The sequence below is a fragment of the Pongo abelii genome, chromosome 11 (assembly GCF_028885655.2).
Source record: "Pongo abelii isolate AG06213 chromosome 11, NHGRI_mPonAbe1-v2.0_pri, whole genome shotgun sequence".
NCBI classification, from domain to species: Eukaryota; Metazoa; Chordata; class Mammalia; order Primates; family Hominidae; genus Pongo; species Pongo abelii.
Window position 1 is genome coordinate 28,228,323 of NC_071996.2, and position 24,602 is coordinate 28,252,924.

At 34.0% G+C, this 24,602-nt stretch overlaps 1 protein-coding gene and 1 non-coding gene across 11 annotated transcripts in view; both read right to left on the reverse strand.

The window, feature by feature from the left end:
• The window catches only part of PTPN4 (protein tyrosine phosphatase non-receptor type 4), a 221,246-nt gene that overhangs the window by 49,172 nt on the left and 147,472 nt on the right, over positions 1-24,602 (reverse strand). For all 10 annotated transcript variants that reach the window (XM_063712731.1, XM_002812411.6, XM_024243618.3 and 7 more), the window contains 3 exons: positions 16,164-16,227; positions 11,184-11,356; positions 4,855-4,923 (listed from right to left, as the gene is read on the reverse strand). In XM_063712731.1, coding sequence (XP_063568801.1) covers positions 4,855-4,923; positions 11,184-11,356; positions 16,164-16,227 — 306 coding nt within the window. The remainder of the gene's footprint in view (positions 1-4,854; positions 4,924-11,183; positions 11,357-16,163; positions 16,228-24,602) is intronic.
• LOC112132512 (small nucleolar RNA U13) lies at positions 13,998-14,104 on the reverse strand. Its single transcript, XR_002914276.1, has one exon. It is a non-coding gene; the product is annotated as a small nucleolar RNA U13 (small nucleolar RNA).

Sequence of the window (24,602 nt, forward strand, 5' to 3'; positions counted from 1 at the left end):
CTGTGATAGCACCACTGCATTCCAACCTGGGTGACAAGAGTAAAACCCTGTCTCAAAAAAAAAAAAAAACAAAAAAAAAACAAAAAAAGAAACAAAGATCTTCATATTGATTCATTCATTCAGATCAAAAGATACTGATCTATGCAGAGATCATAAACCCTTAGAATTTTAGGAATGTTAACAAATAAAGTATTTTATACGCAAATTCAGATAATAGACAAAATTAGCTGAAAATATACGTTATCTCTTTAAATGCCTGGCTTTATGAAGTGCAGAGTTAATGTGGAAGCGAATAATTTAAGCTACATATATAAAGTATATAATAAATCATCTTGTAAACAGTTTTATATTTCAGTAATTAACTGAAGCATATAAAAACTATATATATTTTCCATTCCAGCACAATTTACAAAAAATGAAACATCCTGTTGTCTTCCTACAAAAATCAGATCACAAAAATTTAGGCAGTAATGCCTATTTGAGTAAAATTTAAAAATGAAGACTATTTTTGGTTATAGTTAATAAGAATCATAGGCCTTTGTTGTGTGACTTTGGATTTATTTTCAGATTTTCCTATATTGATAAAGAATCGCAGGTAGTATTGGACTTGCTTTTTAGCTCATTGGGATATTTTCCTCTCATCATGTACTATGTATGCACTTCTGTATGGCTAAAAAAAAAACCAATTACCAAGGAAGGCACAAAGCAAATGCAATATTAACTCATCTGATTACATTAAAACTTAATAACATTAGAATTCTGATACATAATGATCTCATGAAGTTTGAAGTTTCACTATCTGCTAGAATTTCCTTTCCAATATGTTAAACGTGTAAAAAGAAAGGTTGGACTAACATGCACAATAACACTGACCAAAGAGAACTGAACAAATTGTTATTATGTGTACAGTAGGAAGCATTAAAATAATGATAAGGACTCTGAATTCTAGATGTGGCTTCCTATTAGACAGACCTCTTATGTTTTTATATCTAAATGTATAAATTTATTAGCAATAATATGACCCATAGGTCTCTCCCTACCTCCTGAATTTTATGATTTATGAATATCCAAATTTTCAGGGCAATATTTTAGCCTATTAATTTTACTAAACCACGAAAAATTTAAGTTACTTATGAATCTACACCACACAAGTGTCCTGTCATTTCAGCAATTCATAGCTAAAACTTTTTTAGTTTGGCCTAATGACATTTCCTTAATCAAAAAACTTGTAGGCATTTTCTAAGACATGGAATGTTACTAGTTTTAAAAAAGATACATTGACTCACATTTCATTTTCCATAAGTGAATTCAAAGTAACTTAGGTGTGAACTTTTCCCATTATCACAGGTTTAAATTATAGGATTTTTTGATTTGAAGACAACTCATGACACCGTTTAGTTCAACTCCCTCATATTGCAGTGCAAATTTTATCAGTCACAACAGAATGAAAATAAAGTATATTATCTCATGCATAAAACTTTAATTTTTAAAATAAAGACTAACATTTATGGCTCTATTAATGCTAATTCATAATGTAATAAACTATTATTTCCTCAAATTTTAAACTACGAAATGTAAGCTGTATGAAAGTTCACTAACTGTAATCAGTAGATCAACTACTTTCATTTTCTAAAAGCTGGAAAAAGTCATTTGAAGAAAAAAAATTCCAGCACACTCACCTAGTCTGAAGCGTCAGAACACTTTATTGCTGTTAATGGACTAAACATGGCTGGACACTTTGAACTTAAAACCAAACTTCATGTATTTTATTTTATTAACAGTGTTAACCTCAGGGACCCACCCACTCAAGTTTGCTGTCTATGTTTCCTGTTGAGTGTGGAAATTTCAGAGAAAAAAATACCACACAGCATCAGTGTGTTTGCAATGTGGTAAAGCTTCTTTTCTGTCTAGGGCACCTTATTTTTCTGTTGTATGAGAACATTGTTTTTCTCTTTTCTTAGATATAGTATATGACAATTGCAAAATGTGAAAGCAATTTGAAGAGGTGATAATCAGTATATGTGCTGCTGAGACGAACACGAAGAGGTGATAATCAGAAAAAAGAAAAAACATTTAATGATTTCTAAAAAATTATTATATGAAAAGTTTAAGCAGGAGCCTTTTCTATCTATTCATATTGCCAACTAAAACCCAAAGAAAAAAAAAGAACTCTAGAATTATCTGGTACTTTAATAAAATAACTTAATAATTACTAAAACCATTAGAGAATTTTGGTAGACATGTATCTGTTCATTACAGTTAGATCCTAACATATTAGAAAAACAATCCCAGAAAAGCTTATCTTTCAGAGAAAGAGAGATCACTCAACTGCCCAGTACTATTACAGCCTCATTGTAGCTGATACCTTATTATTTCAGAGGAACCACACAATTCCAGAAAAACAAAAGGAAGAGAGTTATCTGAGGCTTATAATATTGAAATTTTACCTCTACTATTCATGGAATAATGGCTGTTTTATAAAATAACCTATTAAACAACTATACATTTTAATAATGAATATACAAAATGAACAACTAAGATGCAGGTATAACTCTGCTTATTTCTAAAATCTGATATGATCAAAACATTAAAACATTAACACTTATAAAGAAACCATTTATATGTGATATTAACTTAATATATAAATACACCTATGATCTGGTACTCATATTAGGATATGCTACATACAACTAGTGGTCAAATCATATGTTCTATACTTTTTATAAAAGTCAAGCAAGAAAGAAGACACTTGTTAACAAAGGAATAAAAAAGTTTTAAGTATATTGTTACGGTGTTACAACACTAAGAATCAGAAAAATATTTTATGAAATGTTATTAGTTTTTAAAAAAATACATTGACTCATTTTATTTTCCATAAGTGAATTCAAAGTAATTTAGATGTGAAGATTTTCCACTATCACAGGTTTAAATTATAGGATTTTTTGATTTGAAGACAACTCATGACACCATTTGGTCTAACCCCCTCAAATTGCAGTGCAAATTTTCCTATCAGTCACAACAGAATGAAAATAAAGTATATTATCTCATGCATTTGATTTTTAAAATAAAGATTAACTTACCATTTATGGCTCTTCTATTAATGTTAATTCATAATGTAATAAACTATTATTTCCTCATATAGTAGACTACTAAATGTAAGCTGTATGTCACATATTACTGTGACATCCTTACAAAGTCTTAATTTAACAACAACTCCTACTCTGGAGGCAGGGACGTGGCTCAAGTAAAGGGAGGAATCCTAAAAGTTAAGTTTACAGTTTACAATCAAAGAATTTAACTGTTAAAAGATTTATTGCCATTATAAATGACTAGATTTTTGAACAGCAAAGAAAATGTGCATGATATGCTAGATGATAAAAACAAACAACAAATAGTATAAAACAATTTGGAAACAAATATACACACACATATAAAAATGTCTCTGTGAGTATATGCATAGAAAAATCCTGAATAATGAGTATCAAAATTTTTTTAAAAAGTTGTCTTGGGATGATAAATTTTCTTTATGCTCTTTGATACTGTTGGAGTTTTTAAACATAATGAGCTGTCACTTATATTACTAAGGGAAAAAAGGAATTTCCACTTTTGGAAGAAGGAAGAAAAAAACCAAGAACACAAAACTCCCTTTACTCCGGAAACACAAAGAAGGAAGGTCTCTTAGATAAAGACTTAAGAACAAAATTTAAACAAAGTGAAATCAAAAGCAAACTTTCTAGTTCTCTTTATTAAAACTCAAGCCTCTAATAGCAGTAGATGCCAAGCACATAACTAATTAAAAGACTTAGCCTCTCAAAGTAATTTTAACTGAAAACAAACTCTTGTCTCTAACACACCTGTATCCAGTTGGTCATCAGCTTCTGCTAGTTCTGCCCACAAAACGTTCCTTAAATTTGTTCCCTATTTTCCATTCCATTACCAATGTTTTTGTTCAGGCCTTTATTATTTTCACTTGGATTACCGCAATTACCTTATAGTTTCTGGGTACCGAGGCTTTCCTTACTAATCCATTCTCTACCGTTGCTCATACTACTATTTTCTAAAACATAGTTCTTATCATGTCATTTCACTTGTTAAAAAGCAAATTGGCTAGGTCGGGAGTGGTGGCTCATGCCTGTAATGCCAGCACTTTGGGAGGCCAAGGTCGGGGGGGGGAATCACCTGAGGTCAGAAGTTTGAGACCAGCCTGGCTGACATGGTGAAACCCCGTCTCTACTAAAAATACAAAAATATTAGCCAGGTGTGGTGGCATGAGTAATCCCAGCTACTAGGGAGGCTGAGGTAGGAGAATCACCTGAACCCAGAAGGCAGAGGTTGCAGTGAGCTAAGATTGCACCGCTGCACTCCAGCCTGGATGACAGAGTAAGACTCCGTCTCAAAAAAAAAAAAAGCAAATTGGCTATGATAGACCCTAAAGAAATAAAGACAATAAATGGTAAACAAAAATAAAAAATAAAACAACTTATCTCTTAACAATATAATTTAAATAAATATGGAAATGGCTTGATAACATGAAATAAGTCACTATATTTCTCAAAAATGTTTAAAAAGCGGAGCAACCTCGAACAAAATATTATATTAATAACATAATATTTGATCAGCCTATTCAGAACTACAATGCCTGGCACACTATTAATATAAAAAATGAATCAATAAACTAGATAAGCTAGTTTATCATTCCCTCAACATTATTTACTGTTAAAGAATTGTGATAATTCTGTAATCAAAAATTTGAAATATTTAGAAAAACTTTAGAAAAAATATTTAGAAAAACTTTTTAGTAAACTCAATCCATCTTTTTAAAAAAATTCAGACAATGAAACAGATTTGGCTTACCTTGCAAATACCCTGTCTTTATTTGCCTTTTCTTTGCCATACTGAACTGATTGGACTTCAGTTCTCCCACTGAAATATATAAATACGCACAACGATAAAGTCTTAAGAGAACTATAAGATAAAATGACAACACATAACATGATTATAGTGTAATTTCCTAAGAGACAAGACATTTCTAGCAGAGAAAAGGAAGCAGAGAATAAAAAGACTGGACAACATTCCAGTTCTACCTGGATGAATGAAGCTTAGTTACATTTCTCTCATTAATGAAGAAAGATGTGTTCAACTCCCTCCATGTCCAGACACAGAACAGCTCCAGATTTTTGTTCAGAGGAAGGAACTAAGGCAGAAAAATGGTGGGGGTTTGGCACTAGGAGATTTGTTTTCAAGCTGATTTGTCTAGAGGGAAATTGTTGATAGAGAGAAACTGATCTTCTTCTGAGGTACACCAATGTGTTCAGATGAAGTTTGTTAATAAAACTTCTCAGAGCATTTATTTGAGACATTCTCACTACTTAACTGTGAATGAACATAAATTTGTGGTATATCAAATGTAACCATATACAAATATAGATATCTAATGCATATAAAAACAGCCAAATGCCAGTTTTCATAGTTAAGCAAGCAATTTTAAGACCATTTTCCATGGATAAATATCAGTAAATATGAACTGAATGGCACTTCTACGAGATTTTAACGGAAAAATGAGAAACATTACCATGACTTTCAAACTTCAAGTTGAATTTTCCTAAGAAAATATTTCTTCTAAGAGGGAGGTAATAAATTAAAGTTCGTCACTGTTTTGTATTTCCACATTAGAATAATGATGTTAATCCTCTGGATACTTTGGAACAGAGATAAGGATATGTATATGAAGAGACTGGTGGAGAAAGTAATAGATCTGATAGACCCAGTACCATCTGTCAGTCAAAAGACTATTTCAACATTTTTTAAGCATGACAACAGTTCCAGTATTCTCCACCACTGCTTATTATGAAGGGAAAAAAAGTTTATTTAGTGCATACTCATTAGGGACAGGACTGTGTCCAGCTAACATTTTTTATGCTCCCATTCCTACTTCATTTACAAGATGTCTAACCACTTTGATGATTAAAAAGCGCTTTGGATATGTTTTAAAGTTCTTAAGGACTACAATCGCAAAGCTTAACTTTTTAAAACTATAAATACATACAATTATGTATATACAATTTAATGTGCGAGCTGTCACAGGCCCAGTCCTGTCCTGTGCCCTATGTTTTGCAGGGGCTATGATAAACAAATTCCATTTTCTAGATTATTTTGCCTTAGGTTCTGCTTTTAGAAGGTACTGGTAGAAGATCAGAAAGTGGAGAAAGGCAGAGCAGGAAACTGGTAGCTGCTGGCAGCTGCTTTAATAGTCATGGGGATAGGGTATAGTGAGAAAGAGTATCCTGTAGATGGTCCCATCCTTGATTAAAGCAGTACTTCTCTGCAAGATACAGACTGATTTTTCTTCACTGGAAAATTAATGTATCAGTCAGAGTTCAGTCAGGGAAACAGAGCTCTAACAGTGTAGTAGCAGGTGTAGTTTGTGGACTCCAGCCCAGGGATGACCCATGCATCTGAATTTTAAGCATTACCCCTTCTTCCTGTTTGTTTCTCCATAACCATGTTTCCTCCCTTTTATTTTCCCAGCATTTCCAACAACCATGTAACTAATTTCCTCAATTAAATTGCTTTTGTTTGAAATGCCAAAACGGCTTTCTGTTTCCCTGACTGAACTCTGACTGATAAATTAATTTTCCAGTGAAGAAGATTCAAATGGGACACTATTACTCAAAAGGCTGGGGTAACAAGTTAAATTTCATAATAAAGAAACAATTTTTTTTAAATTAACGAGAGAAAGGCTTATATTTCATATTGTCCATAATACAGACATTAGGGATTTAGTATTATCATTACAACAAAATGAAAAACTGTTCCAGTTTCAGAACACTAAACTTTCAGAGTAAGATACTTATCTTTTGAGCAATGAGAAAGTTCTCTCTCTCTCTCTCTATATATATATAGGCTTATTATAAGTTATTCAAGCAATATAGAAAAATACAAAAAGAACAAAAAAATTGTTTTTACCCACAGTCCTATCCATAAAGAAATCATCACCATTATGAGCAGGTAAAAACCATTCTGAAATTCATGTATATAAACATTAAAAAGGCTAGACATACAGACACAATAATTTTATTACAATGTAATTATGGTATATATGCCACTTTTAATGAAAAAAAATTAAACTGGTTTCCAGTGAAATAAAAGATAAACAAGACTGCCATTCATAAAAAAAAAAAAAAAGGAAAAAAGATGAAGAAAACCTTAAGAACTGCTGTGTTAATGTCTAAAATTGTTTCAAACTTTAAGGATTCAAATACTTCCTCCCAGTAGTACCCTGCTTTTTTTTTTTTTTTTTTTTGAGACGGAGTCTCACTCTGTCGCCCAGGCTGGAGTGAAGTGGCTCCATCTCGGCTCACTGAAAGCTCTGCCTCCCGGGTTCACACCATTCTTCTGCCTCAGCTGCCTGAGTAACTGCGACTACAGGTGCCCGCCACTATGCCCGGCTAATTTTTTGTATTTTTAGTAGAGATGGGGTTTCACCGCATTAGCCAGGATGGTCTTGATCTCCTGACCTCGTGATCCGCCTGCCTCGGCCTCCCAAAGTGCTGGGATTACAGGCGTGAGCCACCGCGCCCGGCCTCATTTTTTTTAAAGTTATATTATTTACTCTACTTTGGCAAAGTTTATACCATTTTAATTTTATTCTGCAGTTATAATTCTCACGGTTGTCAAGAATTGTTTCTACATAGAGAGGATTTAATCTTCACTCTCAGGGCTTTTTATATAAAAATAACTTTTTATACCTGATAAAAAGTTATTTTTTTAATCAGGATTATTCTGATTTATCTCCTGGTTTGCTGAATTTTACTACTTAATAAATGTTTTCAGGAAGGTCTTGGAGATGTTATATTCTCTGAGTTTTTGCATATTGGATAATGTCTATATGTTGGCTTTGGACTTGAATGGCAATGTGATCATGTTTAACATTTTTTGGTCACGTTTTTGTCTTTAGGACTTGGTTGACAAAGGATGGCCCACAAGTAACATAAGCCTGAAGATATAAGTTTTATTTGGAATACATACTGTTTGTTGTTGTTTAGAGACAGGGTCTTGCTCTGTCACCCAGGCTGAAGTGCAGTGGCCTGATCATAGTCCTGTAACTTTGAACTCCTGGCCTCAAGTGATCCTCCTCCCTGAGCCTCCTGAGTAGTTAGGACTACAGGTGTGTGCCAAAAGCCCAGCTAGTTTTTAAACTTTTGGTAGAGACAGGGGTCTGCCTATGTTGCCCAGGCTGGACTTGAACTCCTGGCCTCAAACAATCCTCCCACCTTGGTCTCCTAAAACACTGAGATTACAGACCCCCATGCCTGGCCTACATTATTTTAAAATATTTAATTCAAACTGATAAACCACTAGCAGACTAATCAAGGAAAAAAGAAGACACAAGTTACCAAGAATGAGAGAAGCAACATTATTACATATTCTAGAGAGATTAAAAAGAAATGGGGAATATTATAAACTCTGTGCCAATAAATTCAACAACCTAGATGAAATGGATAAATTTGCTGACAGACACAAACTACCATATCTTGCTCAGGAAGAAAGACAAAACCTTAATTGCCTTATCTATTAAAGAATTTGAATGTTCAAAACCTTCCTATAAATAAGACTCCTGCCCCAGATGAATTAATTTGCAAATTCTATGAAACATTTAAAAATGAGATAATATTACTACTATGCAGCCTCTTCCAGAAAATGGAACTTTCTCAACACTTTCATGATTCCAATTTGACCCTAACACAATAAAATCTGAAAATGGTATCGTAAGAAAGAAAACTACAGAGATATATCCCTCATATGCAAAAATCCTAAACAAAATTTAGCAAAGTGAATCAAACAATATATATAAAGGATATCATGGCCAAGTGGGGTTTATCCTAGGAATGTAGGGCTGGCTTAACACTTGAAATGCAATCAAAGTAATTCATCATACTAACATCAGATTTCAAAGTCTGAATATGATCATTTCTTATGTGTCAGTTATACTTCAATAAAGCTGTTAAAATAATTGTTCAACTTTCTAAAATGTACATATCTCATTTAATAGTCCTTAATCTCAGTTTTGTTGAAAAACATGTATAATTTGTCAATACTAGGCCAATCTTCCCCAAGGGCAGTACCAGCCTTCTGAATGGCAGGTGTTGCTCCCTTCCTGGCCGATTTTTTTTTTTTTTTAAATCAGATTGTCCCTGAACTTGCTTTTATTAATATTTATGGTACAAATTTCCTTCTGTTTCAGTGATGATTTCCTCCCGTTTCAGTGATGATTTCCTCCCAAATAGGTTTTTTCAACTGTCTTTTGTATTTGAAGTCACCATATGTAAATTTTATGTTTGCTTTGGTATGGTTTGGGTAACTTCCTTGACTTTTTTTTCTCATCTTGTCTGAGTCTTGCTTGAATTATAGTTGAAGACTGGTTATTGGTCCTACTCATTTCTTTGTACCTAAATTAAATGGTGTGTGTTTATGTCACATTTGCAAGGACAAAGAGGAGAAAAAAGAATTTGAACAGAGGGTAAGAGTAGTCCTTGTATAACTACCCTGGTAACCAATTAGAAATTAAATTCATTGAAAGAATACCTTTAGGGTTTGTACTGTTCTCATTTCACATAAAGCCACGGAGATTTCTTCTGTCCTTGCTGAGATTTATTAACAGTAAGTAAGGCTCTTTGCTTTTTCCTTGACTTTCATTATAGATCTGATACTCTCTCCTTCCATCTATTTACTTTTAAATTTGCAAGTACTGTCATCTTACTTTGCTCAAAATTGCTTTTCGGAAGGCAAAAAAAAAAAAAAAAGGAGTTAAACGTGACAGCAAACCACTTAGGAAATTACTGTGCCTTTTGTTTGGTTAAAAATATTCTAATTCTGTTTAATTGTTACTACTGAACTTTTTAGCCACTTTTACTAATTTTTCTGGGGTTGGAGTAATATATTTCAAGTGACATATCCTGTACTAAGCTTCATACTGTTATTTTTACTGAGATTACAAATTAGGCAATTATAAATGTTTAGGTTTACAATTTAAATCTTTTCTGGGAACATCTAAACATTTTTCTCATGAACATATAACATGAATTAATCTTAATACATAATGGTCAAGGGTTTTTAATTTTATTTTATTTTTATTTTTGAGATGGAGTCTTGCTCTGTCACCCAGGCTGGAGTGCAATGGCGAGATGTCGGCTAATGAAACCTCTGCCTCCTGGGTTCAAGCAATTCTCGTGCCTCAGCCTCCCACGTAGCTGGGATTACAAGCGCCCGCCACCATGGCCAGCTACTTTTTTGTTTTTTGTTTTTGGTAGAGACGGGGTTTCACCATGTTGGCCAGGCTGGTCTTGAACTCCTGACCTCTGGTGATCCGCCTGCCTCGGCCTCCCAAAGTGCTGGGATTACAGGTGTGAGCCATTGCAACTGGCCAAGGGTTTTATTTATCAAAGACGAAAAATCTTATTTTGTGAAGCATAAACAAACAAGAATGAATAACATTTGTTTTACTAAAAGATAATGAATAACTTTCTACATGATTCTTACCGGGTTCCACTTAAAAACTAGCTTGCATGGGCCTTTTAAGAATTCCATAGGTAAAACTAATCAGAGCTTCTTCAGATTTAGTTATTCCCCAAAGATTTGTTGCCTTCAGGAAAAAATAAAAGCTATCAAGAATAAAACAATTTTAGGAAATGGAACCTGGGGTTACTGTTCAATGACTAAATCTGATTTCGCCTTGTGACTGTTTTGAACACTTTACAATAAAGGGTTTGACAACCGAAAAATATGCTAAATTCTAAATTAAAAAACAATAATTATATAGTTTTAGGCATAAGATATCTTGGGTGTCTTAGAACAAAGAAAAGTTTTCAAGCAAATATCTAATAAAGACACAATAGAAATTATGTCATCTGTCTTTATTGTAAATAAGTAAATATAGTTAATTTACTCCAGAAAATAATGACCAGCAAATACAGAAAACAGAACTGGTTTCTCAAGCCTGTAGCATATCACAAGAACCTATAGAACTTTTTAATGATACTGATATAGAGGCTGCAATCCATAGGGATTTTTGACTCAGTTAAGTATGTGTAACAAAGGTTGTATGGTTCCATAAACTACATCTTTATTTTAAAGAAAGGAAAAAAAATCCAACAATAAAGCCTTAACACAGAAGCAATACTTACCAGTACCGGAATTTTGAACCTAATGTAAAATAATGTGCAAAAAAATTCTTTTGAGGTGGAAGTGGTCTGTCCAAACGGAAGAATGTGTGATGTTCTACACATGCTTTCCACAAATTTTTACATGCTCTGTAATTCACCATATTAAATCCCAATAATGTTTCTCTAGATTCATGCTGTAATAAATGACAAAACGCAGAGAATACCAGGAAAATGTCAGGATCTAATGCTCCATTTAATTTACTTTTGACAGATAAATTATTCTAGCCTTGTAAACATGAACTTGTTAATGCTATAGATAGAACCTATAGGATCTTTTATCTAGGATCTTTTTTGCTTATCCAATAAAAAGGCAATGAAGTATACGCAAAAGCCTGCAAAATCTGGACCTAACTCAGTCTTTTTTTTTTTTTTTTTTGAGACACAGTCTCACTCTGTCATCCAGGCTGGAGTGCAGTGGTGCCATCTTGGCTCACTGCAACCTCCACCTCATGGGTTCAAGTGATTCTTGTGCCTCAGCCTCCCGAGCAGCAGGAATTAAAGGCATGCACCACCACACCCAGCTAACTTTTTCTATGTTTAGTAGAGATGGGGTTTCACCGTGGTGGCCAGGCTGGTCTTGAACTCCTGACCTCAAGTGATCTACCTGCCTTGGCCTCACAAAGTGCTGGGATTACATCATGAGCCCCCGTGCTGGCCTTGTTCATTCATATTACAACTTTTAGGAACTTTAACCTTAGATCATAGTGAGAAATGAGTTCAAACTTTTAGTATGTATCTGTTTTCAACATTAGCTATGACTCTGTTTCAAAATATAATTCTAGGCCATAAATTAAATGTTAAAATATATCATCACAACTTTTAACAATATTCCTAATTTAAAATATGTCTAGATTGTAAATAAATAAGAACATTCAGCAGCTCTGAACACTATTACGTAATTCAAATTTTAAAATTAGCACTAAAATAATTTTCCATTTTCTTGAAAACTGGTACAAATTTCTAAATAAATAATTTCATTAAAGTAAACCACATATAGCAACATTCACATCCCATAATTGCACAGCTCTGATTTTCACACAATAAATACAACCATGTAACCTTTACCCAGTTCCAGAAATGGATCACTACTACCACCACAGAAGTATCCTTTGTCTCCCCTTTCTACCAGATTACCTTCCCAAAGTTAATCACTCTTCTGCCTTTATCACCATAGAATAGTCATGCTTGTTTTTGAACTTTATTGTACATACATGGAATCACACATATGTGTCTTTAAGTCTGGCTTTTGTTCAGCATTATGTTTCTGATATAAATTCAAAGTTTACGAAGCAGTAATTCACTAATTTCCACAGTACTCTATTATAATGAATTTAACAGTTAACTTATCTACTTTACTGTTCACAGACATTTGATATTTCTAGTTTGGGGATATAAGAAGAATGCAGCCATGCATATTCCTGTATGTTCTCTGGTGTACACATATGCACATTTCTGTTGCTGGGTCATATGATATACACATATGCTCAGCTTTGGTAGATAATGCCCAACAGTTTTCCAAAATGGGTAGATCAATATATAATCCCTCCCACCAGTAGCATATGTGTCATATATTCACCAACCACTGGTTTATCAATCTCTTTCCCCTTACTATTCTGTTGTGTATGTAGAGGTAGCACATTTTGGTTATAATCTGAACCTCCTTTATAATTATTGAGGTTCAATGTTAATGGCCACGTGGATATCCTCATTTGTGAAGTGTCTGTTCAATTCACTGGCATATATTTCTATCAGGATGCATATACAACCAAGGATTCTGTGTGTATTATATGATATTCTATACTATTTCACTCTCTTAGTGATATCTTTTGATGAACAGAGTTATTAATTTTAACATAGTCCAAATCATCAATCTTTTAAGGGTATGAAGGTTTCCTTCTATGTCCGGTTAAAGAAATCGTTGCCCATCAAAAGTTCATTAAGATATTTCCCGTGACTAATACACAAATAAATGCCCATGTATCAAGTATTAAACTATCATATTAGAAGGGAATATGCTTAAAACATCACTTCTTGATTAGCAGAAAATTAAGTCTTAATTATGGTTAATAGTTGTTTTGTTTGCACTAACATATATAGTTTATATGTTTTACCATATGCCATAAACATTACACAAAATAACAGAAAATGTCTCAGCTACTATAATGCACTAATGCTTCTCACTGTCAGCATCTAAGATGCATACATATTCACCCATTTTGACACTTCGTATACTTTTCAAAAAGTCTATAAGTAATTTCCATATTCTATCAATTATATTTGAAATGTAACAAAACTTTTTCTTGTCCAATTTCTAAACAACACAAAAAAAGTTGTACTGAGAGATAAGTATATTGTATGAAGTTTGGGTATTTAAAAACAAAGAGATGTTTTAGAGAGAAAACATTAACAAGGCCACCTTTTACAGAGTACGCCTGTATACTGTCTTTTTTTTTCTTTTCTTTTTTTTGAGACAGAGTCCCGCTCTGTTGTCCAGGCTGGAGTACAGTGGTGCGATATCGGTTCACTGCAACCTCCACCTCCTAGTTCAAGAGATTCTTGTGCCTTAGCCTCCCAAGCAACAGGAAATACAGGTGCGTGCCACCACAACCAACTATTTTTTTGTATTTTAGTAGAGATGGGGTTTCGCCATGCGGGCCAGGCTGGTCTTGAACTCCAGGCCTAAAGCAATCCACCCACCTCAGCCTCCCACAGCGCTGGGATTACAGGCGTGAGCCACCGCGCCTGGCCTGTATACCATCTTTACTTTCTTTCTCCTATCAGACAGGTTGTAATGTGCCTATGCTGTAACAAAGTCTGAGGAAGGCATATCTCACCCAATAGCATGAAAATCTAATTATCATACTTATGAACCACAAAAGGATCCCTGTATACTGTCTTTAATCAACTGTCAGTTAGCTATTATTGCTGTTATCACTTATTGGTAAATACATTTTTAACTGGTACACTACTTCAGAAAATGAGAGTGAGGATTCAGTGATATGAAAATGACTGCATAGTAAGTTCTCAATAAAGGCTGGATATTATAACTATTATTAATAACACTAGTATTATGATGGGATATTATTATAAGTCAAATTAGAAAAGTTGACTTCTACAGTGCCATCTATGATTACTTAAAGTAAAATATTTGTCCTCTAGCTTCCAGATAACAATATTACATTTTAATCACCTAAATTTTAAAACATGTAAAATAATTTCCATTAGCAGCATTAGTCATAATATCCCCAACCTGGAAATGGCAAAGCTGTCCATTAGCAGCAGAATGAATTAATAATTTGTGGCATAGTCATTCAGAGGACTACCATACATAAATGGAACGAACTAATGTTATATGCAACAACATGGATGAATCTCACAAAAAATATTAAGGGGAAGAAGGCAGACAGTAAAGACAACAACTGTATAATTTCAATTTTTAAAGTTCAAATATAAGCAAACTAATCCATGGTCATACAAATGAGAGTAATGTTTACCTTCCAGGAGGCTTAATGACTGGAAGTGGGCATCAGCTCCAACAGCAACATTTCAAGCATCTGGGGTGCTGGTAAAGTTCTACATATTAGAAGGCAGTACATATACTACATATCTTGGAGGTGCTGATATGGATATGTTCACTTCATCAAGTTGTGTACTTAAAATACGCACATTTTTGGTACTATGTTTTATTTCAATAAAAATTCTCTTGAAAAAAATCCCTCTATATTTTATGAACATAAACGATAAACCATAGTTTATAATCACGTAGTAGATCAACACAACAGAGCTGATTCAAAGACTTTCTTTATTTTTCAAGAGGCAGTGGTGTCCTGCTCTGTTGCCCATGCTGGAGTACAGTGGCACAATCAGCTCATTGCAGCCTTGAACTCTTGGGCTCAACCTATCCACCCACCTCAGCCTTCCAAGTAGCTGAGATAACAGGCAGAAGCCATGACTGTACCCAAAGGCCTTTTTTTTTTTTTTTTTTTGGAGACAGAGCCTCCCTATGTCATCCAGGCTGGAGTGCAATGGTGTGATGATAGCTCATTGCAGCCTTGAATTCCTGGGCTCCAGAGATCCTCCCACCTCAGCCTCCTGAGTAGCTGGGACTAGAGGCACACATCATCACACCTGGCCAATTTTTTTTTCCATTTTTTTTTTTTGTAGAGACAGTGTCTCACTATGTGGCCAAGGCTGGTCTGGAACTCCTGGCATCAAGGGATCCTCCCACCTCAGCCTCTCAACGTGCTGGGATTACAGGATTGAGCCACTGAGGACAGCCCCAAAGACATTTTTATGGTTTCAAATACATTTTACACACATACACAACCATCTTGAAATCTGCACTAATTTGCCAAGACTTCTCAGATTTCTAAGAAATAATGTACATCAAAGGATAAGGTTAGTTTGATTTAATGAAACAGATAAAATCATTTACAAGATGAAATTATTTCCAACACTGTACTTTCCATGACAACTCAATTTGTTATTTTTAATATATAAAGCCATTACCACTCCAACAAAGGGAGGCAATGTGTTATAAGTTCATGAACTTGTAACACTCAGTTCCCCTAAAATAAAATGAACTTATATACAAAAGTAAGTACTATAGATTTAGTAGGGAAAAAGGGATATATGAAATGCTCATTTGCTGCCCTTCATAAATGGACCCTGAGGTTTTCAATGAACATTATGTGTGAGAAATCAGTTTCTAAGCTCGAGAAACAGCAAGAGGAATATCTAGAAGAACTTTAAATTAGAACCACATACACATTGGAAAAACAAGTACATTTTGTTATAATAAGTGAATTCATCACCTCAGCAGGCAGTTATCCACAGTATTAATTGCACTTTCACTTGTACTAATAATAGAAAAGTTCTGTCATGAATGGGTATTTCTTAAAAGGCTTCATTTATATCAATAATTATTAAATCAGTACTCACCAATTCTTTTCTAAGCTGAATAAAAAACTGTTTGCATTTAAAAGAAATTTTTACAATCTTCAACCTGGACAAAAGACAATAAATTATTCAAAGTATTAAATAGTGATAAAAATATTAACAAATTATGAAAAAATGTTTTAAGTGTATATTTAGTAATACCTAAACATTTTATCATATATACATACACATAGTACATAAAGATTTGAAAGTTTGTGGTGCTTCATGGAAAAAATAGTTAGTATTTGTGTTCAACTGAGGAAAATTTTGTATCTACAGAAATACTTAAAAACAGATGTCACAAATTAAAATTTCAGAAACTATCACTAACTTAGTTGTTTACTCTCTAAAACTATAAGCAAGCCTTGGAAAAATGTAAGATTTCATTACTTTATGGAACAACCCTAAAAACACTTTTAATTTTAAAAAGCATTAAATTTTAAAAATTTACCTTTGTACACCACACTTCTTCTTAAACGCAACCCACATAATGCCATAAGCGTTCTCAAAGCCTTATTAGTACAATCAATATGAGCTAAGTCATTTTGTCTCATTCAAACTATATAATAAGTAACACAGTAAACACAGTCTTTGTAAACTTTAAGATATAAGGGTAATAAGGCTAAAGAGATTTGATCTTTCTTACTGAGAAAAATGTCCTTCAGGATCCTGTCTCAATCTTCTAAGTAAATATTTTCATGATAATTCTAAGTCTTAATCTTTATGGCTTATGGCCCTATCTATCCAAGAAGCTCTTAGCATTCTCAAAAAATAAACTTCTCACACTTTAATCACTTGAAGAGGCAAATGCATGAGTCCAAGCATGCATGTTTGGAGTAGGGAAGAAGAGGTATGTTTAGGTTTCTGATTTGAAAACTTTGTATTTTACTTTTGGATACTGAGCTTTCACTCGACAGGGATATAACAACATGGGAAAAATATTCTGTCATAGAGAGAGGGCATTATTTCCAGAAGAAAAAAAAAATTGAGTAACTATTGACTGTATTTATGGAAAAAAAGCCAGGTGCCTCAATTCAAAAAGTCCTATGAAGACATACTGATATTTCAGAAGTTAAACAACAAAAAACACTGTTCATTTCTAAATGATCAAGAGAAAGGAAATCTAGGCCAGTTTCAAATCACCTTAATTTCAAAAATTCCCAGGAAGGTATCAATCAGTGAATAAAAATCTTTTCACTGAATGCTCTGTGTGGCACAATATATATTTTGTATAACTTTTATTTTCTTATAAATGTATTTTGTGTGACTTGTATTTTCCACAAAGTTTTTTCAGAAAAATACCAATGTATAAATTAAAAATCTTTCAAACAGTATCTATTTTATATAGCAGTAATATAGCTATAATCATTTTCTTTTGGCTTCTATATGCCTGGTTTATCTTTTTCAATGTTTCTGTCATTTTGTATAACATTTTAGGTATGTCTCTTGTAAACAGTATAAAGACTGATTTTTTTTTTTAACTGGAACAATCCCTTCCTGTAGTTAATAAATCATTAGACATACTACGCATTTTTCACTTGACATCAGAGGTTTTACAATGACTTTACATTTCAGTTTAAGGTTCGCCTTTGCCATCTTAAAATGTATCCTATTACAGGCATGGTTTTGCTATGTTGCCCAGCCTGGCCTCAAACTCCTAGGCTCAAGTGATCCTCCTGCCTCAGCCTCCTGAGTAGCTGGGACTATAGGTGTGTGCCACTGCATCTGGCTCAGATTGATTTTTAAAAATCCAGTTTGAATAATCCAAAATATATGAAACAATAATAAGTACTTGAAAAAACACTCATTATCATTAGCCAGCAGGGGAATGCAAATAAAAACTACAATGAGATACTACTTTACACTCACTAGAATGGTTATAATAAAAATGCAGATAACAAGTGCTGGTGAGAATCTGGAGAAATTAAACCCACATGCAATGCTGGTGGGAACATAAAATGATGCAGCCATGTTTGAAAACAGTTTAGCAAACCCAGGTATTCCACTCCTAGATATATACACTCAAGAAAAATGAAAACACATGTCCACACAAAAACTTGTACAAATGTTCAGAGCAACATAATTCTTACTAGCTAAAAAGGGGAAAAAATCGGTGAACTGGTTATCAAAACATGGTATAACCATAAAATGGAAAATTATTCAGCAATAAAGGGGAAAGCAAAACTGATACATACTACAATGTGGATGAACCTCAAAAATGAATGAAAAAAATCAATCACAAAAGACCACATAGTACATGATCTCATTCAGTATTAATAGAATATATAGAATAGGCATATCTATAGCGATATATGATAGTGATTAGTGATTGCCTAAGACTTCTGGCAAATAAAAAGCACAGAAAAGAACAGGGAATTACTCCTAATAATTACAAGGTTATCTTTTAGGGGTAATATAAATGATTCAAAATTAGATTATGGTGATGCTGCCCCTGAAACTATACCACAAACCACTAAACTGTATACTTTAATAAGCAAATTTATGGTACGTAGATTATATCAATAGTTATTTAAAAATTCAGTTTGATGTTTTCAATATGAATATTCAACACATTTACAGTTTTGATAATAATTAACATACTTGGATTTATCTCTACCATAATATTTTTTTGCTACTTGTCCAAAGTTTTCTGTTTCTACCGGAATGCCAATTATGTAATCATATAACTATTTTATACTGTTTTACTGATTAACTTTCACATGGTTTTGGAAGGCAGCTAGGCTCACCATTATACCACCAATGCATCTTTTCATTTTCCCTTTTAAGCATTTTATTATGTATAACTGACATGCAAAATGCACATATTTAAAGTACATACTTTGGTAAGTGTGACATACATACGTACTTATCAAACCATCATCACAGTCAAGATAGTGAACATATCTATCACTTCCAAAAGATTCCTTCTGCCACACAGTAATCCTCCTCCAGAACTCCAACACAGCAACCCATCCCACCTATGTAACCACTGACCAACTTTTTGTCCCTACAGATTGAATTTTCTAGAATTTATATAAATGGAAGCATACAGTATGTATTTTTCTTCATCTGTCTTCTGTCACTCCGCTTAATCATTTAGAGATTCATCTGCATTGTGTTTTTCACTAAATCTTTTCTCCACTTTGCTGAGGAGCATTCCATTCTATGGATATACCACAACATGGATGGAAATAGCCATCACTTCATGATGAATATTTAAGTTGTTTCTAGTTTTCGGCTATTACAAATAAAGTCACTTTGAACACATGTGTGCAAGTCTTTGTACGAACATTTGCTTTAATTTCTGGTGGTCAAATACCAGGTAGGAGTGAAACAGCTAGGTCATATGGTAGATATATTTCTAACTTTTTAAGAAACTACAGAATAGTTTTCTAGACTGGTTGGACCACTGTATATATTATAATAATATAGTCATTCTAGTCTCCTTAATGCTTACTACTTGCATGGTACACCTTTTTTATCTCTTTATTTTCAGCCAATCTATATATATATTTTTATCTATAAGGAAAGCCATTATATTTTTTTCTTCCCCATTTGTTTGCCTTTTATTCCTTTTTCCTTTTTCTTTTTTTAAAACACTAGTAAGGACCTGGTGTACAAAGCTGAAGAGAAGTAGTGAGATGAAGCATTTATTTTCCTCATCTTATATAAAAAGCATTGAGACTTTCACCACTTTGTATAATATTAGCAGATTTTTGGTAGATGCCCTTAATCAAAATAGAAAGTGCCTTGTATTTACAGTCAGCTATGTCTTTATTTTTTTTTTTTTATCATGAATGGTCAATTTTGTCAAACTCTTTTTCTGCATCTATTGAAATGCTCAAATCGTTTTTCTATGTTATTATAATAGTATGGTTAATTATACTGACTGACTTTCAGATGTTAAAGCAATCTTATATTCTTAAAATAACCCCCATTTGAACATGATGAATTGTCATTTTTATATATTACTGAATAGAATTTGCTAAACTTTTATTAGGTATTTTTGCATCTATGTTCATGAGTAACTGCAGTTTTCTTTCCTTGTAAGGTCTTAGTCTGGTTTTAACATCAAGGTAATAATCACATAAACCACGTTCCTTCTTTATTGTCTAGAAGAGCTTATGTAAAATTGGCCTTACTTCTACTTTAAATGTTCAACAGAATTCACAACAAGGGGCCTGGAGTTCTAATGTTCAAAAGGTTTCTAATTACAATTTAAACTTCTTTAATAGATACAGATCTATTCAAGTTTCTTTTCTTCTCAGGTCATTTTTTAATTTGTGTCTTTCAAGGAATTTGCACATTTAATCTATGTTGTGAAATTTATTAATGGTATTTGTATTAGTCTATTCTCACACTGCTAATAAAAACATGCCCGAGACTGGGTAATTCATTGGGGAAAGAGGTTTAATTGACTCACAGTTCAGCCTGGCTGGGGAGACCTCAGGAAATTTACACTCATAGCAGAAGGCAAAGGGCAAGCAAGGTACTTTATTCACAAGGCAGCAGGAAGGAGAAGTGCAAGCAGGGGAAATGCCAGATGATTATAAAACCCAGCAGGAAGGAGAACTGCAAGCAGGGGAAATGCCAGATGATTATAAAACCATCAGATCTCATGAGACTCACTCATTGTCATGAGAACACAATGGGGGAAACTGCCCCCATGATTCAACTACCTCCACCTGGTCCCACCCTTGACACATGGGGATTATGGAGATTAAAGTCAAGGTGAGATTAGTGGAGGAGTGGAGAAGGGGGCAGGACACAGAGCCAAACCATATCAATATTCAAACATTCAAATCTGCTCACAACATTATTTTATTATGTTTTTAATGTATGTAGGGTCTGTAATGATATCCCCTTTCACTCTGGATATTGGTACAGCCAAATTTTAGAGATACTGAGGGCTTAGTTCCAGACTACCACAATAAAGCGAATACTGTGATAAAGTGAGTCACACAATTTTTCGGTTTCTCAGTGGATATAAAAGTTATGGTTACACTATACTGTAGTCTATTAAGAGTTCAATATACTATGATGAAAACAATCTGTATAATAAAAAAATCAGAGTAATATATAAAAAATTCTAATGATCATCTGAGCCCTCAGGAGTTGTAATCTTTTTGTTGGTGGAGGGTCTTGCCACATTGTGGCAAGACCACATTGCCAAATACTATTTGATAGCATTTACCTACACTAGAACTTCTTTCAAAACAGTCAATCCTCTTGACCCAGCTGCTGCTTTATCATGAAATAGTCTATATTCTTTGTTGTCATTTAAACAATGCTCACAGCATCTTCACCAATAGTAGATTCCATCTCAAAAAATCACTTTCTTTGCTCATCCATAAGAAGCAAATCCTCATCTATTCAAGTTTTATCATGAGATTGCAGCAATTCATCCCCTACCCCATCTTCAAACTCCACTTCTAATAATAGTTCTCTTGCTATTTCCCCCCCACCTGTAGTTACTTCCTCCACCGAAGTCTTAACCCCCTCAAAGTCATCTATGAGGGTTGGAATCAATTTCTTCAAAATTCCGGTTAACATTGCTACTTTGACCTTCTACCATGAATCATGAATGTTCTCAATGGCATCTAGAATGGTAAATCCTTTCCAAAAGGTTTTCAACTTACTTTTCCCAGATCCATCAGAGAAATCATCCTCAATGGCCACTACAGCCTTACAAAATATGTTTCTTAAAAAAGATTTGAAAGTCAAAATTACTCCTTGATCTATCAGCTACAGAATTCATATTGTGACAGCAAGCATGAACTTCCTTGCCATCTCTAACAGAGCTCATGGGTGGCAAGGTGCATTCATTGTCAATGGGCGGTAATATTCAGAAAGGAATCTTTTTCTAAGCAGTAGGACTTAACAATGGACTTAAAATATTCAGTAAGCTATGCTGTAAACAGATGTGTGGTCATCCAGGCTTTGACGTTCCATTTCTAGAACACAACTAAGGTAGATTTAGGACCCAGCATTTACAGAATGGTAAATGAGCATTGGCTTCAACTTTATTCCGTAACAAGAGAGTCAGTCAGTCCTTTGAAACATTGAAGCCAGGTATTAACTTCATCTATGATGGTATTAACTTCATCTATGATAGTCCTAGATGGCATCTTCTTCCAATAGAAGGCTGTTTCATCTACATTGAAAACCTGTTGTTTAGTGTAGCCATTCATCACTTAGCTAGACAGCTAGATATTCTGTATAACTTGCTGCTTCACTTTGAACTTTTATGGATGGAGACGGCTTCTTTTCTTAAGCCTCATGAACCAATCTGCACTAGCTTCAAACTTTTCTTCTGCAGCTTTCTCACCTCTCTTCTCAGTCTTCACATAATTAAAGTTAGGGCCTTGTTCCGGATTAAGCTTAAGGGAATGCTGTGGCTGGTTTCATGTATCCACACCACTAAGATACTCTCCATATCAACAATAAGGCTGTTTCACTTTTGTATCATTTGGGTGTTCAATGGAGTAGTACTTTCAATTCCTTCAAAAATTTATCCTTTGCATTCACAATTTGGCTAATTGGTGCAAGAGGCCTAGCTGTTGGTCTATCTTGACTTTTGACATGCCTTCCTCACTAAACTTAATCATTTCTAATTTTTGATTGAAAGTGACAGAAGTGCATCTCTTCCTTGCACTTGATCACTTATAGACCACTGAAGGGTTATTAATTGGTCTAATTTCTATACTGTTGTGTCTCAGTGAACAGGGAGTTCCGAGGAGAGGAAGAGAGACAGAAACGGCCAGTCAGTGGGGCAGAAAGAACAAATATTAATACAATATCTATCACTTAAGTTTGCTGTCTTATATGGGTGTGGTTTGTGGCATGCCAAAACAATTATAATACTAAGATCAAAGATCACTGATACCATAACATACATAATAAAAAACTTTGAATTATTGTGAGAACTACCAAAATATGACACAAAGACACAATGTGAGCACATGCTGGCGGAAAAATGGCAACAACAGAGTTGCTTGATGCAGGGTTGCCACAAACCTTCAATTTGACCATTTGCATGTCTTTTTTCTGAGAAATGTCTATTTTAAAAAATGAATTATTAGGCTGGCTTTTGCTGTTCAGTTCCTTGTTATTCTGGATACCAGGCCCTTGTTGGATATACGATTTGAAAATATTTTCTCCAATTCTATAGGTTGTCTCTATACTCTGTCGACTGTTTCCTTTGCTATATAAAAGCGTTTTAGTCTGATAGTCCCATTTGACTATTTTTCTTTTTGTTGCCTGTACTTTTAAAGACCTACCCATAAAATCTTTGCCTAGATCAGTATTCTGAAGCATTTCCTCTATGTTCATTTAGCAGTTTTATAGTTTCAGGTCTTACGTGTAACTCTCTAATCCATTTGGAGCTGATTTTTTATATACTGAGATAAGGGTCTGGTTCCATTCTTCTGCAATAGATATCCAGTTTTCTCAGTACCATTTACGGAAAAGGGTGTCTGTTCCCTACTGTATGTGCTAGGTGCCTTTCTCAAAATTCAGTTGGCTGTAAATACGTGGATTTATTTCTGTGTTCTCTATTCTGTTCTGTTGGGTCTATGTGTCTATTTTAATACCAGTACAATGCGGTTGTGAATACTGTAGCTTCACAGGATAATTTGATGTCTTCCATCTTTGTTCTCTTGACTCAGTGTTGTTTTGGCTATTCAGGATCTTTTAGGGTTCCAAACGATTTTTTTTTTTCTTAATAGAGAAAGGGTCTCATTCTGCCATCCAGGCTGAAGTGCAGTGGTATGATCATAGCTCACTGTAACCTTAAAGTGCTGGGCTCAAGTGATCCTCCCACCTCAGCTTCCGGAGTAGCTAGGACTACAAATACATGCCATTATGCCCAGTTAATTTTTAAAAATATTTTTTATAGAGACGAGGTCTTGCTATGTTGTGTAGGCTGGTATTAAATGCCTGGCCTCAAGCAATCCTCCTGCCTTGGCCTCCAAAAGCGCTAGGATTACAGGTGTGAGCCACTTGGCTCCCCACCCATATGAATTTTGGAATTGCTTTTTCTATGCCTGTGAAGAATGTCATTGATATTTTGACAGATGTTGCATTGAATCTGTAGAATGCTTTGGGTAGTGTGGTCATTTTCACAATATTAATTTTTCTAATTCATGAGTATGAGATGTTTTTTACTTTTTTTCTGTTCTCTTCAATTTTTTTCCCATCAGTGTTTTGTAGTTTTTGTTGTAGAGATCTTTCACCTCCTTGGTTTATTCCTAAGTGTAACATTTGGTAGGTACTGTAAATGAGATTGTGTTCTTGATTTCTTTTCCAGCTATTATTGGTGTATAGAAACGTAACAGATTTTCGTACATTAATTTTGTTCTCTGCAACTTAACAGAATTCACTTAATAGTTCTAACAGACTTTCAGTGGAGTCTTTAGACTTTTCTTTATGATCAGGTTTTCT